At 34.4% G+C, this 17,667-nt stretch overlaps 1 protein-coding gene across 1 annotated transcript in view; it reads left to right on the forward strand.

Annotated features, from left to right (window-relative positions):
• The window catches only part of SLC30A9 (solute carrier family 30 member 9), a 30,149-nt gene extending 16,549 nt beyond the window's left edge, over positions 1-13,600 (forward strand). Inside the window, exons 14-18 of the mRNA XM_079306917.1 lie at positions 262-369; positions 1,306-1,471; positions 5,982-6,111; positions 8,813-8,926; positions 10,368-13,600. Of these exons, the coding sequence (XP_079163043.1) occupies positions 262-369; positions 1,306-1,471; positions 5,982-6,111; positions 8,813-8,926; positions 10,368-10,412 (563 nt within the window). The 3' untranslated portion in view covers positions 10,413-13,600. The remainder of the gene's footprint in view (positions 1-261; positions 370-1,305; positions 1,472-5,981; positions 6,112-8,812; positions 8,927-10,367) is intronic.
• Positions 13,601-17,667: the final 4,067 nt, after the last annotated feature.

Below are 17,667 nucleotides of genomic sequence, written 5' to 3' on the forward strand. Positions count from 1 at the left end.
ACTTGGCTGAGTGCATGTATTTTTCAGGGTAAATGCCCCTTTTAATTTTTCTAATGTTTTTGAGAAGCTTCCACGATTTGACTTTTTCTGTGTATGTATAACTGCTTTTGGAAGTATGAGCATATGCAAAAGTTCAGTTTACACTTACATAGTTGCTTAAATTGTTCTTTAACATTTCTGTTGTTAGTATAGTTTAAATCATATGCATAACATGGTAAAGCTAAGCTTTCAGAGCAACTTTTTATTTTGTTTTATGTGCAGTTGTGCAGAGTCGTGATCCTAGTACCAACGTGGTGTTACTGGAGGATGCTGCAGCAGTTCTGAGTGTGGCTGTAGCTGCTACCTGTATGGGTCTGACTTCTCTAACAGGTAAAATTCTGCACAAGGCAGGCAGAATGTGGATTTTTCCCCGTGCATGATATGAACACAGAGAATTTAGTTTATATTGGTTGACTTAAATATATCTCTGCTCTTCATTTCTGATACCTGTACTTTGTAAGCAGATTTTGAGCTATTTTGTCATACAAACTAAGTTATTTTCTTATTAAAGGTAAGATGATATGTATGCCAAGTGGTTCAAAGTACATCTTTGCTGCATAGTTAAGTTTTATAAGGAGAGATGATTATTATTCATAAGGGATTATTTATTCATCCTGTTTTAAGTATTGGTTTGTTTTAAGAGAATAAATATTGGAATTTTGTTTCTTTTGGCTTCTAATGATTTAATTGCAAGTTTCATTTTTTGCATAGAAGGAATTTTAAAATTTCATTTCTAGTTTCCTTCATCAGCTTAAAAATCACAGCACTATTTCTATACGTCTGAATGTGTTTAAAACTTACGTACTGTATTCCAGAAATAGTTAAAGCTTGAAAACTTTTGAGTTAGTGATAAAAGAGCACTGGATTTTGTGCTGCAACCTACGTTTCAGTGTATATAAGTCCAAGTATAAATTTTTTTGCTAATATAGAAACACATACAGACAAGAGTTTACTCATTTAGTAGTCCTGCAGGAGACAGGAGTGTTCAAGGGACAGGAGGGACTTAAGGCTTTGTCTTATGATAAATTGTTTTGTTCCAGCTTCTTCATGTTCTCAGTAGGAAAAATATTTCACTGAATTAAGAAAAAAAAGTCAAATAAATGACCAACTTAAAAAAACCCTCACCAACCAAAAAAAAAAAAAATCCACTAAAAAGCAAAACCCAGGAAACCTCTCAAAACTATGCACTCTTTTCAATGTGAAATTGGAATTCTCTGCTATGTTCTAGAAATACTCTGTGAAACTAATTTGATGTATCTTGTTTAGGAAACCCATATTATGACAGTGTGGGGTCTCTAGGTGTTGGAACTTTGTTAGGAACTGTGTCAGCATTTTTAATCTACACTAACACTGAAGCCCTGCTGGGACGATCCATTGAACCTGAGCAGCTGCAGCGCCTCACCGAGTTACTGGAAAGTGATCCTGTGGTAAGGTAAGAACATTTACAGCTCAGTCTCACTATCAGCAACAAAAAGCAAGAAAATAACATTTAATGAGAGAAGCCTGGTAAGATTATTTTTAGTGTGGAGGATTCTGTATTTGGATGCTGTGCTAAAGTTTTCAGAGTAAGAATACTTGTACCTCTTGGGTGTTCAACAGCTAAAATAACATTGCGGATGCATTCTAACAGTCACATTAATTACAGGAACTGACAATGACCTAATGAGAAAGCCATCACAAACTTAAAACTATTTTCACATTAATGAAATTAAAGCACTTAAATGGTACTGTTGTGTTGCTTGAATAGTTTATTAGCACTTAAATATTTAAATTATGTTACTGTTAGTATTCAGTGTATGGAATTCTGTAGCAGTTGGCAGGATGTGCTGCAGTAGCATTATGATGTAATGGAAAATTGCTTCTAATCCAACAGGTTCCATAACTTATATTCAATAGTTAAGAATCTTCATGTGTCATGTTTATTAAATTAACTCATTTCTAATTTCTCCTTAGCAAGTCTGCAATTCGTAGTAAAACCTATAGCTCTTATTTTTGTAATTCAAAATATCTTCCTTAGATGCTTTTCAATGAGCTATTTTAACTTTACCCTGTTAACCTTGATTTAGAGGAAAACTTCTTTTTGTTTTCTTTTTAATCTTTATTTAGGAATATATTTCTGTGTAAATCAGCTGAGATGTTATAGTGCTTTTTTTTGTTTGTATTGATTTTTGAGCTGTGGAGGGAAAAACACGAAGCTCATTAGTTAATACCAGAGTACTTGAAAGAAATTAAGTGCTGACATCATCACAGTTCCAAGCAGGAGGGCTGGATGACATGCCCTTCATTCCAGAAACTAAACAAGAATCCTATTTGGAATAGAAATCTGTTAGAATTTTCACATATCAGTAAATTATTTGTGGTGGCCCTGGGTTAGTCTGATTGAAGAAGGATGTGTCAACAGTGCTGTGTTAGAGTAGGTGAGTTCACATGACTTCTGTAGTTTTTTTTTTTCTGAAGTGCACAGGTGGCTTTTGCTTGCCTGAGGCTGAAATAATAAAATTTCTTCTAGGCCAAGTACCATTTGATATTCCATTTTGTAGGTGACTAACTTCTCAATTGAGCAGACTTAGTTCATGTTCTTCTTGCTGTAACCTTTTTTTTTTTTTTAAACAAGAAGTACCTTAATTTTTAAAAACCCATGAATAATAAAAGAAATAAAGACTTGTGACAAACTGCATGTTTTTCTTTTTTTGATATTAGAAGCTGAAACATATTTAGTACCTCTTTATGCACTGTATCTCCAGTTATCTCTTTCTTAGATCCATTTTATTATCAGCTTTGATTTCTTTCAGTTCCCAGTTTGTCTTTGCCCAAGTTCTTACAACAAGCCTATTACTCTAGCTTTGTTAATGTACATCTTCTAATAAGACACCTGGTCTTAATCTCAATTCTCTACAATGTAAACTACCCTTCCTTTTCACTAGGTATAATCTGGGAAAAAAGCTGAAAACAAACAAAACAAAAGCTGAAATAAGGAAAAAAATTGTAACAGCTGAAATGAGGAATCCTTTTAACATGAAGTATTTTTTTAACAGGCTATCTGTACATTTTCATCAAGACATCCCCTAAAATCTTAATATATAATTCTTCTCTCCATATTTCTAACTGTTTTCCTTCAATTGTCAGGTAAAGTTGTCCTCACTTAAATGGATGGATCTGTCTACTGTTCTTAAATTTTGACACTGTGTTGTTAATCTGGTTTGCTTTTATTTTAATTCTTATCAATATTGCAAGATGAAAAATTAATTTGCCTTCACAGTTATTCTCAGTTCTTTTAACTATTGAATATAAGTTATGGAACCTATTGGATTAGAAGCATTTTTTTCCATTTAAATATCCAATATGCTTGTCTGTTATTAGTAGGGAAATGCTTTGTTGTACTTGCAATAATCTTGCTTTTTTTAGCTCAAGAAGACAATTACTACATATTTTTTTCTATTCTGTTTCATAAGTAATAGTTTTAAATTTGTCTAGTAGCAAGCTTGTTTCCATGCTGTCCTTTGGCTCTGATGTTCTTAAAAAAATTTGGTTTGTTTCACATTCTGTGACTTTTTCTTCGCTTCTCCTTTCAGCTTCTTGGGCCTTATTTCTTTTTTAGGCTCATGGCTCTTTATTTCCCCCTTCTTTTAATTTTTCTCAGTAATTTCTAGTTGTAGCTCATCTTTCACTCATCATCCTGAATAGACTTTCAGAGTTGTTCTCAGCAGGAAAATTATTTATTTTTGCTATACAAACTTTCAATTCTTAACTCTTATGCTTAACACTTATTGACACCTTTGGTGCATAAATCATTCTTGTGTACAGCTTAACTGAACTGTGGGAGATTAGCCTTTCATAACCATGAAATAAAATATGTGTTGTGGTACAGACTCTCTCCTGATTCTGTTCTCATGGAATTTAATCACAGATTCCTAGGCACAAGGTATTCTTAGTGACAGTTTCATCCTTAATTTTACTTCATTGTAACAGCTGTTGTGTAGTTGTGTTCCTGTTGTGCTGGAAAATCTGTCATTCTAATTTGAACAAAAACCAGAAATATTACAAGCAATTGCTCAAAACCAGTAACTTGACGTTCTCTGGCAAATTTTTCATTAATTTGAAACTTGCTCTTTTCCGTAGTTAGAATTGATGGTGTCTACTGTCTACTAACCATTCAAAAGCTTCCATAGCAAGCTCTGTAGCTTAAGCATACACATTTATATTTTTGAATCATTAGTGAGTTTTCTCCTCCTGACTCACTGTCTTATCTTTCCTGGTCAGATTATATGCAGACTCTTTTCCTTCACATTTATAGAATATTCATCATTTCACTGAATTTTATCAGGCTCCTGCTTAACGAGAATCTCAAATATCACTTGTTATCTTCTTGCTTAGTTCTGATAGGTACTTGATATGTCTTCAACATTTTTGAATCACATGGCTCCGAATTCTCTTTACTAATCACATCTGTTATCTTAAATATTCTCTTTGGGATGAGGTAGTTTGATGCCATCTAGCTTACTGCAATTAATACTGTTTTGATAACTTCCCATAGAATAGTTGTGTGAATTGGAATGGAGCTAGAAGGTCTATTGCTACCACTAAGCTGATAGTTCTTTTAATCTGCTTAAATATTTACTAAGATGTATTTTTTGGTATTTCTATATTTAGTTTGTATTCTGTTTCTTTTTTAATATACTTACCTCTCTTCCACCATGAGTATTAACAGAAAATATTCTGTAAAAATTGCCTGTGATTCTTCATCTTTAAGTTTCTGTCTTCTGCTCTTCTTTGGCTGTTCATTCTAACAGGCTCCTTCCAGTATTCATGCCTTCTGCTTTCTTTCTGCACTGCCTGTGAAGTTATTTATGATTTATAAAGAATCAGATGCAAAGAAATATTTATAGTTGGGAAGAGTAAATTTGCTTAAGATAAAGGGCATGCTAAATTTACAAATTTTGTGAAATTGCACAGTTTAGCAAAATAAACGGAGGTGAAGTTTCATACTTTCCGTCAAGTGAGCTGCATTGCTGAATCTAAATTTTGTGTTAGAATTTACCAAATAGTCAAGAATGCATTTTTCTGTTAATAAAACTAAAAATCTTTGAAATATTTTATACTTGTTTCACTTTGAAAATGTCAAAAGCAAGAATTTTAAACATGTGAACAATTCTTCACAGTAAGTCTTGGTCCTGAGTTTGCTTCTTATTCCAGAAAAATTGAGCTTGTTGTTTACTACCTATATTTCATATATTAGAATTTATCCAATAAGCTGGAACACAAGTCTGCTTCAGAAACTCAGAATTTTTAAAGAGACCAAAATATAAACATCAGAGCTTTCGTGTTCTAGTATTTCTTAGGAACCTTTAAATAAATATGCATTTTCAGCATTTACAAACAGGTGTATCTTGATAAGCTCTAGTTCTGAAGGATCAAAAATGAGTTCCAAACACAGTATCCATAATTTTTTCTTATGGCAAATGTATTTTTGAAAATTTTCCAAAAGATCATGGCTCTACCAACTTTAGGAACTTATACTTCTATAGTTACAATGTTTCCTTGTGCCGTGTATATGAACAAAAAACTTCACTGCAGAGGAAAATAAATTGGACTTACATTTTTAACACAGAATAGAGAAGTTCTCACATTTGTAATTGTGGATTATTTTTTTAATATACTGTTAGTCTAGTTCTAAATCTGTGATGCTTCTAGTTATCTGTCTTTAGATAAATATCTTATAGATGTGTTGGTGTTGCAGAAACCTGTGGAAGTGATATAACCAGCTAAACATAAATCAGTATTTAATGGAAGTGTGGGTGGGCAAAATGAGGATATTTTGTCAAAGACTGACCTTTTAAAATTACAGGATCGTTTTGTGGTGACAGTATTGTTGACATGAGAAGTCAAACTAGCTCATGGTTTGTTCTATGTTGTTTTACATTTTCTTTAAAAATATATTTCAGAGCAATTCATGATGTTAAAGCCACAGACATGGGAATGAGCAAAGTGAGATTCAAGGCAGAAGTAGACTTTGATGGGCGTGTTGTTACTCGGTCTTACCTGGAAAAACAAGACATTGAACAGCTGCTACAAGTATGTGTAAAAATTTGCTTTTCTAACCCTCAATATTTGATACTTTCCAATTTCAAGTACCTTTAAACCTAAGACTTGCAAATAGAAGGGATACATTTCACTCCTTCATTTGAAGGATTGCAGTCTTACTTTGTGTTAGGTTTTAAATGTACTTAGAGAACTGTGTTACATGCTGCTGAAAAAGACCTGGTTTTGGCCTGAGAAGGAGGAATGTCATTGGCTCAGGTGCTCAGAGCCAGGTGCTAAAAATGCCAAGGTTATGGGTTTGCTCCCTGCATGGGCCATTCATATAAGTGTTGGAATCAATAACCCTTATGTGTCCCTTCCAACTCAGAATATTTTTGATTGTTTTGTTAGAAAATAGATACTTTAAAAAAAAAAAAAAGAAGTGATGAGAACATAATTTAATCCAATACATTTATTGACTTACAAGAGCTGCAGTTAAAACTAGAAGGTGTCACCTGCAAATAGGCATCTGTTTTGGCAGAGCCATTTGCCCTGGGTGTTGGTGATGCAGTGTTGGGGTTTACAGGTTCAGCCTTTCAGACTCAGTGTGAATTGCTTACATCACATGGCTTAACATTCTGATGATGTTTAAAAATTTGCCATTCTTTAGTAAATGTCTCTGATTTTGGGATAGTTCAGAGTGGCTTTTCTTAAACCATCTTTTCAATATAAAAATGCTCTCTGCTGTATTCTATATGGCAGAACTATGAAATATGGAGAAAATAATTATTTATCTAAATTAAAAGAAGAGTTTTAAGTGAGTGAAATGTTTTGACAAGACAAGAGTTTTTATTTTCTCTAGTACCTTGCTTGTACATTTGTTTGTGTACAAAATTTCTTTGCTTTCTACCCTTTCAAAATGAAACACGAATGTCTGCTTTTTGTCTGTCCATTAAACATGACTTAGGAGTTATGTTTACTTTTAAATTTTACATTGCAATTTTAAAAATTATTAATCAGTATCCCAGTTTTAGAAGACATGTTAATGTCAAAATAAGAATTATGTATGTGTATATATAGTGCAATATCTGATCTGTTCATCTATTGGATTTCAACTTCATACATTTTTGAGAGGAAGAGCTTTGTACTATTGAGACACTGCAAGTTTGCCTGGTTTTATGTTGCCAGTTGCTTTGCTGTTGCAGTTTTTTAGTACACTAGTCTTCTTTTAAAAGTATTATTAGCTTTTATTCTTTACCTGCTATTCTCTTTGGCAATTGCATACAACCTTCACTAGTTCTTCCAATACTTGAATATTATTGGGGAAGATCTTCTATTTGATTCTATGTTGGCAACTGTCTTACACAGATCATTGTTGTTTCATGTAGAAAGCTCATGTCAGCTATAAAACCATCGTTGAAAGATGGCTCCTTTCAGTAGGCTTCAGCCATCTGAAGTCAAAGGCAGACAGTGTGCTTGCCTTTTGACCTGTACTTTTTCAAATAAGCAGCTCATTCAACCAGCACTATTGTCAATATTACTCTTTCTACAGTTGTGAAATATTTGTTGAAATGCTGCCATTTAGATTACATTGTTTTTTTCTTGTTAGACTTGCTGTGATTGTGGTCCTGGGTAATTGTGCTTGAGATATGTTTTAAGCTCAATTATATTATTCCTCTTCAATTTTAGAGTAGTGAGAAGGGGAAAGAGATTGCTGTCATGTACCTGTACGTATAAAGAAGAATTAGCTGTTTCACAGTTTGTCTGTTTGCACTAACCTATTTATCCTAAACATTCTGCAGCTGAGATAATCTGCAGGACAAATGGCTTCCAGACAGCTTGGTGAGAGACCTCTAAGGAAAGTTCATGGCTTTAAAATGAAAGATGATAGACATAAAGTAGATTTCAAAAAATAATTCTTTACTGTGGTGGCCAGGGTGGTGAGAGAGTGGAACAGGTTGCCTAGAGAAGCTGTGGTTGCCCCATCCCTTGAGGTGTTTAAGGCCAGGTTGGATGGGGCCCTGAATAACCTGGTGTAGCAGAAAATGTCCCTGCCCATGGCAATGGGGGAACAACTAGATGACCTTTAAGGCCCTTTCTGACTCAAACCATGGTATGATTATGTGGCAGTACTGTAGTATCTGCTTTGGTGCTGCTGGTGTCTGTGGATTTTTGGAGGGAGGGGTTTAACACAGTGTCTTCCTTAATCTCATCCCTTCAGTTTCATACACTGTTGTCTCTTAGTCTGAGTTCCTGTCTTCAAGTTTCTGATATTATGGAGGAATCATTTACAGCAGCATTTGTTGTAATCCTTAAGGACTTTCAGATGAGTTGGTTATGTGATGCCCAGGATAGGCAGTGTATGGAATAGCAAGCATGTAGAAAATGGAGAAAGAATACACAGGGGTACCCTGCTTTGCCTTGCTGTGAGGAATGCCTCAGAAACTTCTAGAAAATGAATGAAATTCTCTAAACTTATTTGGAAAGTTAAGGAGGAAATCAATTTAAGATAGAGGAAGGTTTTGTATCAAATGCAGGTGTAATGACAGAGCCAGCTGTTTTCATCAAATAGATGCAACTCTTCTGTGTCTTTGAGAGACAAGAACAGATGATGTTTTGAGAGTAAATGGCACAAGCTGAAGTGTTTTGTTTAGGTTTTTTTTCCTCCCTCTTGAAATATGTCAAGCCCCTCTGGAGTGTTATTCCTTTATTTTCTTTTTCTCATCTCAATCTCTTAAATTTAATTTCTTCCTAGGAAATTCAGCAAGTGAAAACCCTTGAAGAATTAGAAGCCTTTATGCTTAAGCATGGTGAGAATATCGTTGACATGCTGGGAGCTGAAGTAGACAGACTTGAGAAGGACCTGAAGGTAAATTTAACTGCTTATTAGTGAGTGCTTATTCTGTGATATATTTTAAACCATATCACTGCATCTAATTTATGGGATTTCATTTGTAAATATGAGAGATGGAAAGGGGTTGATATTACAAATGCAGATTTTTATAGTATTATTATCTAACTTCTGACCACCACCAAACCCTTACTTTTACACTGATCCATTTGTTACACCTTTTGTTCCATTTTATACCAACATAGAACAAATTTTCATTCAGTACACCTAAAAGTGTCTTTTTTCTCTATTCTCAGAATGTCAGAGTATTTATAGGCTGTTGAATTCTGTTTTGGCTGAAAAAAAGTAAATTTTCTTTTTTTTTTTAACTGGTTCTTAGAATTGCATTGAATATTTCTGGGTGATGGGACTGCTACTCAACATCTTTCACTCACTGTGTTTCTTACTTTACAAAAGCTGCTCATCTGTCTTATAATTTTTTTTCATTCTGCAATTTGAATATCCTCTGGGTGATACAAGAAAGGCTTGTTCCCATTTTTAATTTTTTAAGTATATTTGGGCTGTCAGTCTTTCCTGGCATGAATTCAGAACTCCAAGTATACTGACCCCTGGATAAATGCAGTCCTGCCCTGTCTCTTTTGGCCATGAGACACTACTCAAGAGCATGTCTGTCCTTGCTTGTTATATTTCATAAATATTCTAGTTTAGGTTTCCATGCCTAGGGTTGTCCTATTTAAGAATCAAAATGCTATTTTTGATTTTGATTGCACTATCTGAATAATTTCTTGATGCTTGTTTTTTGAGGAGCACGATCATGCCTAAATTTTTTTATAAGCACAGATACTACTTTTTGGTATAGGTATATATATAGTGATTGTGCTGGTATTGAATGTGCTTTACTAAAAATGCTAGTCAGATTCACATGCTGGGTGTCTTTTGAAGTCATGACTTTCCCATGGATTATATAATCCGTGCAATGGTGATAACATAGTTCTGTAGTATCAGAAAATGCACATTTCTTAATAGAAACAGTGTTATGAATCATTATAAATAGCTTCAGTGCCATAGAACAAGTTATTTTGGCAATCTTACCCATTATTCAAAAAGTATCTGTTATAACTTTAAGAAAGTGAAATAAGTATATATATGTGTATCTGTTATATAAAACTCTACAGCCTTTTTAAAATTGGGAGTTCCTCCATAAATTGTAAAGCATAAGAACTAATTTGTCCATGATATTGAAAAGTGTTTTTCAAATAAAAAGATGACTTAGCCTTCCAAAAATACTTTATAATATGGACAATGTTTATTGAAACTCTTCTTTAAAATACTCCTTATGTTATCCAGAAAGGGGATTTGCTGTCCAGTTGACAGCATCACAGCATAAACGCATTACTTGTAACCATGTGCAGAATGTATTTGAGTATTTTCAATACATTGTTTTTAAATTTTGTTTCAGCAACGAAATCCTGATGTTCGTCATGTGGATTTGGAGATACTGTAGACTTGAACAGGAGAAATCTTCAGGTTGCTACCCTTGTGGACAGAAGTGACATAAAGGGCTGAAAGCTCCTGAGCTGGCAGTGACTCAGCACCATACCTCGCTTCCTTTGCTGTAGGCTTCCTGGACTGTTAGCACTGCTTCTGTTTCTGGAAGAGGGCTAGACTTGCAGACAAAAACACCCATGGCAAAATCAGTTTCAAAGAGCTACCTGAGTTAAATTCCACAGGAGAGTCTGTCCAAGTATATTTACTTTGATTCAGAACTTAAAACTTGAGGTTTAGTTAGGCAAATACAGCTGCCTGAAATGATACAACACATGTAGTTTTTCCATTTGTGTCCCTTTGCAGTCTGTTTGCACTTCTTTAGTTTCTTTCAAGATATCATTAAAGGTTCTTGGGAGATATTAAGATTAGATAGGAAGAGTTTGTTCCAGTGGAACCTGCCAACCTTAAATTGTAATATTTCATGTGATTGTTTCACAGTTTTTCTTTTTTGTGAGATAAATTGTTTCAAATGGGCGCTGGCCTTATCTCAAGTACCATGACCTGGAAATGTGCTTTTTGTCACCATTACAATTACAACTGCACTTCAGGTAAACAAAGCTTTTCACTTTAGAGGAGCCAGCTGTATGGGTTTAGCCAGAGTACATTAAATTACTGTGAAAAATTATTGCATACAACTTTCGGTGCGCTTCCTCTCTTTAAATTTTGTTTGCTTTTTCCCCTACTTTGACATTTGTTTCCTTATTTGTAAGTATCTTCAGATGTAATCTGGGAGATATTTATGGTAGTGCTTATTAAAAGTTACCTGGCATTTTTGGCTTTTTATATTTTAATAGACTCTATTGCCAGATATGGTCTGGAAGATGTGAGAGATGTAGCTGGAATATATAATAGTAAAAAATGATCTATTTATAATTAAACAATGAATACATTGTATTTTTAATTTATTTGCCTTTAGATATTACCTGAATTCAAAGCCACTTACTCTGAATTTTTTTATAACTTCACCTTGCTTGTTAGGGAAAGTAGAGTAATTCTATCAGTGATCCTCAACAATCCAGAGATTAAGTTAGATTAGTTTATAGCTTTGAAATGTGAAATTCTACAGCTGTGTACAATTGTCTCAAGGTGTTCTGCAGTAGGTACTCAAGTTGTACCAGATCCTTTGAGACCCAGCCTTTATTAATAAGGCCATGAGTACTGAATATGCAAGTTGAAATAAGTTAAATAACCATATTTAAATAGCACTGAGGAAAATTGTTTATGCACTTTAATGTAAAATAAGATTTGCTCATGGATGACAGGTGGTAATAAGACCATCCTAGTAACTCAGTTGCTGAATAATGGCAGAATTGCTGAAAGAAGAAATGTTGATGTGAAACATGAGTCTTCAAAAATCAGTTTAAGATTATTTTAAAAGCATTGCAGCAAGTAATTGTGGAGACCAATATGTCCGGATTTGACTAAAAGCATTTTAGAGGTTTTTTTTTTTCTTTTTTCCATATTAGGTGTCACCAGTGAGCAATGAGAATTTAAAATAACATGCCTTTTTGACAACTGCAAGGCACTTTGCATGCTGGTCATTTTAGGCAGAAAAACATTCCAGAGTTAAGTTACAGATGGGGTTTCACGGACAATAATTGTGGGTGAAAGGATTCCATAATCCCTATTCATTGGTGACTTCTCTATAGCATATTACCTTATTATATGGTTTATTCTAAAAAAGACTTAATTTATCTGGTTTTCTCCTGTTGTAAAAAATAGTTAGTATATTTAAGCCTGTAGTTTAAAATGTAGTTTAGAGGTAATTTGGAAGTCTCCCATATTATCAGATAAATAAGATATATTTTAGCACATTATAAATAATTTACCTTTCTCCTTGCCCTTTCATGTAAAATTCATCTCATCTCAGTATGCACTCTCCTGGTATTAGTCTTATTCATGAAGACTACTGAAATGTGGTAACACATAACATGTTTTCTTCTCCTTAGAATATTTATATGAATTATGAATTTGAATAAACACATTAATAAACCAGTTATTTCAGAAATCAAAAACCTGAAGAGAAGTAAAACTGGGGAAAATGTTCTTCCTGCAGAGGTTAGTGAAGACAGCCAGTGTGATCCAAGTGGTTTGCATGCTGGAGTTATTGGTGAATGAGTAGTGTTAGTGTGCTCTTTGCAGGGCTAAACTTTCCCTGCAAGATTAGTAAATATAAATTTACTCAGTGTAAATTATCTCAATAGCAGTATTCCTATATAATTTTCAAGAGGAGGTATGAGCTTGTATTCTTACAGGACATCTGCTCCAAAAGCCTATAAAAATGGTCTTTTATTCATTGGAGATGTAATTTATCTGAATTCTGATCTTAGTTTTCCTTATTTGAGTCAGAAAAATACCCATCCACACCTTTTATGTTCTAAGACAGAACTGAGTTCCTTGTCTCCCAGTTACTTTACTGATTATAGCATCACAATATGGTAAATTCAAGATGCCAGGATTTGAATGTTTTTGGTACATTACTATTGACCAGCCTGAGGACCCAGTCCTGTTTTTGAAAGTGAATTGGAAGGTGATGTACTACAAAAGGGCAGGCAGGCTGGTTTTGGCAGAACCTTGTAAGTTTACATGTCATGGAGTTGGATGGAATTACTGATTCTTTGAGCCTGCCAGGTTGGAAAAGAACAGTAATTCCAAGCTGTTACATTTTAATTTGTATAATTTGCAAATTGATTTTAACAGATATGACATTTTTACTGCTTTTTTTGTCTTTAACTGTTTTTGTAGTCAAAACCTTGAGGTAATGTGGGTCCACTACTTAGTTTACTTCTGTTTTATTGTTTTTGGGGAAAATAATTAACCAATACATTTACTTTTACAGGATAGAATCCTCAGCTTAAAGAACTGTACATATGTGGAGGAGTGAATTTTTCTTTATCACAAATGCAATTACAAAATGGAGTTTTTTAAACTGATTTTAAGGAAAAGAAGTGAGGATTTGCCTAACAATAAAGTTATATTCTAGGAGTTTTTTCAATTAAGGTGTGGTGTTTTACAATAATTTATTTCTGTAGACTGGCCTTGCAGGTTCTATTTCTTTCAAATTGTGTTCAAAGTATGGCTGCCCTCTCTGCTTTGTGGAAGATTTCTTACATGCTGTGCAGTGACTCATAATTCTGTACAACTTGCAATGTTTGAAAACTTGTCTTAATGTTTCAATATACTGAATGATCTTAATGTATTTTAAGCACAAATTTCTGTAGAATTTTTTTTTCTGTAAAAGATGAAATTTTGAAGTGATTCTTTCCCCCAGCAATGAACTTCAAGTCTAAATTGTCTCCATTATACACTGGAATTCAGCATTTGATGTGGTGTCCCTTTCCCCCTCCACTTTTAAAGCATTTATTAAGGATACAGTGGTGGTAGTAAATCCCTCAGTGGATTATTGTATTACAGGGACTGTTTGCTTGTTTGGGTTCTGGTCCAGAAGTGGGGGACAGCACATTTTTTAAGGACAGTTTGCATCCTTTATTCCTTGTGACTCATCCTTGAAATGAAGGCTTTTTTGGACTGTATTTTTCCTTCCTTGAATTCCCACACAGATTTTATTGCTTTTTTAAAGTGACTCTTAGTTTTAGAGGAAGAAGCTATTATGACCATCTTATATTTTTAAAACCAGGGCTAAATTCTACTCTTGGTCTGTGAAATTTTGTACTGTACTTCTTGTTCATTAATAGCTGAGGATAGTGATTACTGTTTTGAAAGCTACAAACCATGGTTGCCAGAACCAAGTTTTCTGATTGTCAGGTGCAGCTTTTTCAGCTGTATCTGGAGACTAAGCTTTTGAGGGATTTCTACTGCCCCCTCTTTGATAAAGGAGAGTACAGAAATGTTTCTGGGTATGTTTTGTCTAGATTATACATTGATTGCAGTCCTGTGTCCTTTTTATTTGTAATAATTTTAACTGTTTTTTTCTGTAACAAAGAAAAAAATAAATTAAAGAAGTACCTCTAATAGTGATGAGTACATTAAATACAGTCTTCATGCAAACAGTTATTATTCCAAGTGTGGCAATTTTTGAAAATTGTCAATGAAGTAATCTTTTTTCTAAATTTGACATAAATATTTTACTTGTAGAGGAAACCAGAGCACCATATTGTTTAAGATTTAAAAACAAAGTGTTTTTTTTATGGTCGTATGTTCTTGAGGCATTTTGGCATGGTGGAACAACTGAAGAATATTGACTCCTGTACAAAACCTTCCCTTCTGCACATACCTAAAGGCTTACAGCAGTGAACATAAAAAAAAGTGTGCTTTTTTCCATCTAGCTGAAGTATTGTGCTGCTTCTATTCTTATTGTTGGCTCTGAATAGAGAGTGCCACTAACATCTCTCTTGCAGTTTATCTGCAAAATGTAAATGAGAAGTTGAGATGTACCAAAAAGATTATTTTTTAATAGAGGGTTTGTGTAGCTTAAGTAGTTTTTCCTTTCTTGTTGGTGAGATGCAAATAATTAAGATCAAAAGTACACTGTATTAGAAAAAAAAAAGAAATAGGAATCCAGGCTCTAAAGCACAGTAGTTCAATTTTTGAAATGTATGTCCTTAGTTGGATGTATGGTCTATAGAAACTGGAGTCAGTCAGGCTTTGCTGAAACAGAAGACATTAAACTAAAAGTATATGATAAAGAGAAAGGAATACAAGGAAGGAAAACACCCAAGACATTGAAATAGTTTGGAAATAGGAAAGGATTAAAATAATCTAAAAAGTTGTCCAGAAATAAGAAATAATGATAGGAGAAGTGACAAACAGTAAGAAATTATATTTTATTAGAATGCACAGAGCTAGATAGGATGATGATTTCTTTCTTTTAGCAATATTTTGACAGTTGGGTAATTCGCCCAGCAAAATCTTTTTTTTTTTTTCCTTTTCTGAAAATCAGAGTCTCTGTCTAACTATGTCCTGATATGGTGTTCAGCCTTGCATTTGTCCACTGAAAACTGCTAAGGGTGATGTTGAAATCTCAGTTTTGTTGGTGAGGTATGTGTTGGTAAGTGGAGGGTGAGTAATGTTATTTGTGAAAGTGGGAGCTGGAGTGAATTAAAGAGAAAATTAATTGATTCTTTAAGACTGGAGATGACTGAAGAACCATACTGAATGTGCTCTGGAAAAAGAAGTGCTCTGTTCCAAGGTTTCCAGAATTCTTGCAGTGGACTGTAGTCATTGATTAATACATCAGTCTGTATTTTTCAATTTGCTGAGATGTCTGTGGATAAGCAAGATTTCTAATTAAATCACATTCTGAAAAGGAGGTAAAACATTCAAAATGTACTGTGAAAAGGATGTATGTTTTTTAAATATCACAGACACTATAGCCTATTATACTAGATAGGCAGAAAATATTCAGTGTTACATAGGACACTTGTGGACATTTTTTTCCTGTGTAAATCAAAGTCTCCAATTAAAAGAACAGGTCATGATTACTTTTTATAAGTGCTACACTAGCAGCAAGCCCAGTCAAGCTTTTGTATGGCCAGTATTCATAGTTCTGTTCTGGAGAGGAGGTACCTGTTAAAATAGTGGAATATAGGTCCATAATCTAGCATAAATTTGTTTTTTGTAATCTGAATTTAGACTCTGTTTAAAACTTTAGAGGTTGTGATCAGCTGCTTCAAATCTGAAGTCAGAAGAAAAACAAAAGCAATGATGTGTAAATGATGTAATATAAAAGGGATTTTGTAAGTTTCTCTTCAAAATAAATATGCTGAAGAGCTGTGTGAGAAGTGTTTGAAAAATGCCTAAAGCATTTGGAAAGCATTGTGGCTATTGCCAAGATGGTATTAAATTTGAAAGTCGACAGTGATGATTCTTCACTCGTGGTAGAACTTTCAAAGGGCAATCTCAAAGTCAAAATCCATTTTTCCATGCAGCCTTTTAATCAGATTCACCTGCCCCTTTCCCACCCTGCACTTTGCATTTTGGTGTATTGGCTTTTTCATTATGTATCTTGGCTACTCCATATTAGTATGGGGAAGTAATTTTGGTTTGTGAGGTGTAGACATTGGAATACTTACCTGCATATGCTCTTTGTTTTGTAATTATACTTGAATTCAGTACATTCTGTATCATGCCTGGAAATTGTAATTACTCAGTAAAGTGTTACATAGCCAGTAAGGGTTGTGTTCTGTTAATTTAAGCAATTTTATTTGTATTGGGAAAGTAAGCAATAACAGTGGCTTTAGGCAGCTGATGATTTGCTACGTTTCTGAATTCATATTGCATATAACTATTTAATGGATGCAAAACAAAGGTTCTATCCATCTATCTGTACTAGTTACTCAATCTATGCCTTTGTGATGCTGGTACACACTGTTCCATAGCATATGCTTGCTGAGGGAGCAACCTGCTCAGGCTGCCCAAGCTCTGTATTTGTTCTCTGAACCTCACTGCCAACTCTGCCTTTCATCCTATTCACCCTATTCACCCCCGGCCCTCAAACAGGACAGTTCCTCCCCCAATACTGAGAAAGCTCCTTCTGCCTGGCTCAGAGGCCCCACTGGCACTCTGTGCAGCTTGGACTACCTGTCCTGATCCAGATGGAAGGATGACATGAAGAAAGATAGTATTGCAGATGGGTTGCATGTCTGTGCATAGTCAATGGTATGAAGAATTCATTGAAGAGGTTGGATTTATCTGTTAGGCTTGCATAGCACCAGAGTTTCACAATCCCAGCAAAGCTGTCCAAGCCTCTTAAGAAAAAGCTTGAAATTAGTCAGCTTAGAAAAGACTTAATGTACTGTCCGGTACACGTAAGTGCCACTTTTTATCACTAATACCAATAAAACTGCTTATTTATCCAGTTATGGGAAGAACTACTAATTGGGCTGAAAAATTTTATGTGGTTGGAAGGAAGAGTCAAAAAATGTTAGAAATCTGGCTGATGAAGTGGAGAAACTTGAAAAACTGGAGTTTTTGTCTGTATGGTATTAGATACCAGAAATAAAGTGGTCAAGCAACGTATTGCTGGGAAGATTTTGGTTATGCACTGTATGTCCTTATTGCTAAAGATGTTTAATTTCATAGTTAAGAGACTCCCATTCTCAAGGGAAGGGTTTGCTGTGGTTTAGTTGTGTTAGTTTTTTTTCCTCTAATCAACCAAATGGCACAAGATTCACCTGAATAGAGAAGTGATAGACTTGAAGGCCTCATCTCTTTTCTATTTGAGGTCAAGTTCAAATACTGGGCTGCCTTTG

Source organism: Erithacus rubecula, assembly GCF_903797595.1.
Source record: "Erithacus rubecula genome assembly, chromosome: 5".
NCBI lineage: Eukaryota > Metazoa > Chordata > Aves > Passeriformes > Muscicapidae > Erithacus > Erithacus rubecula.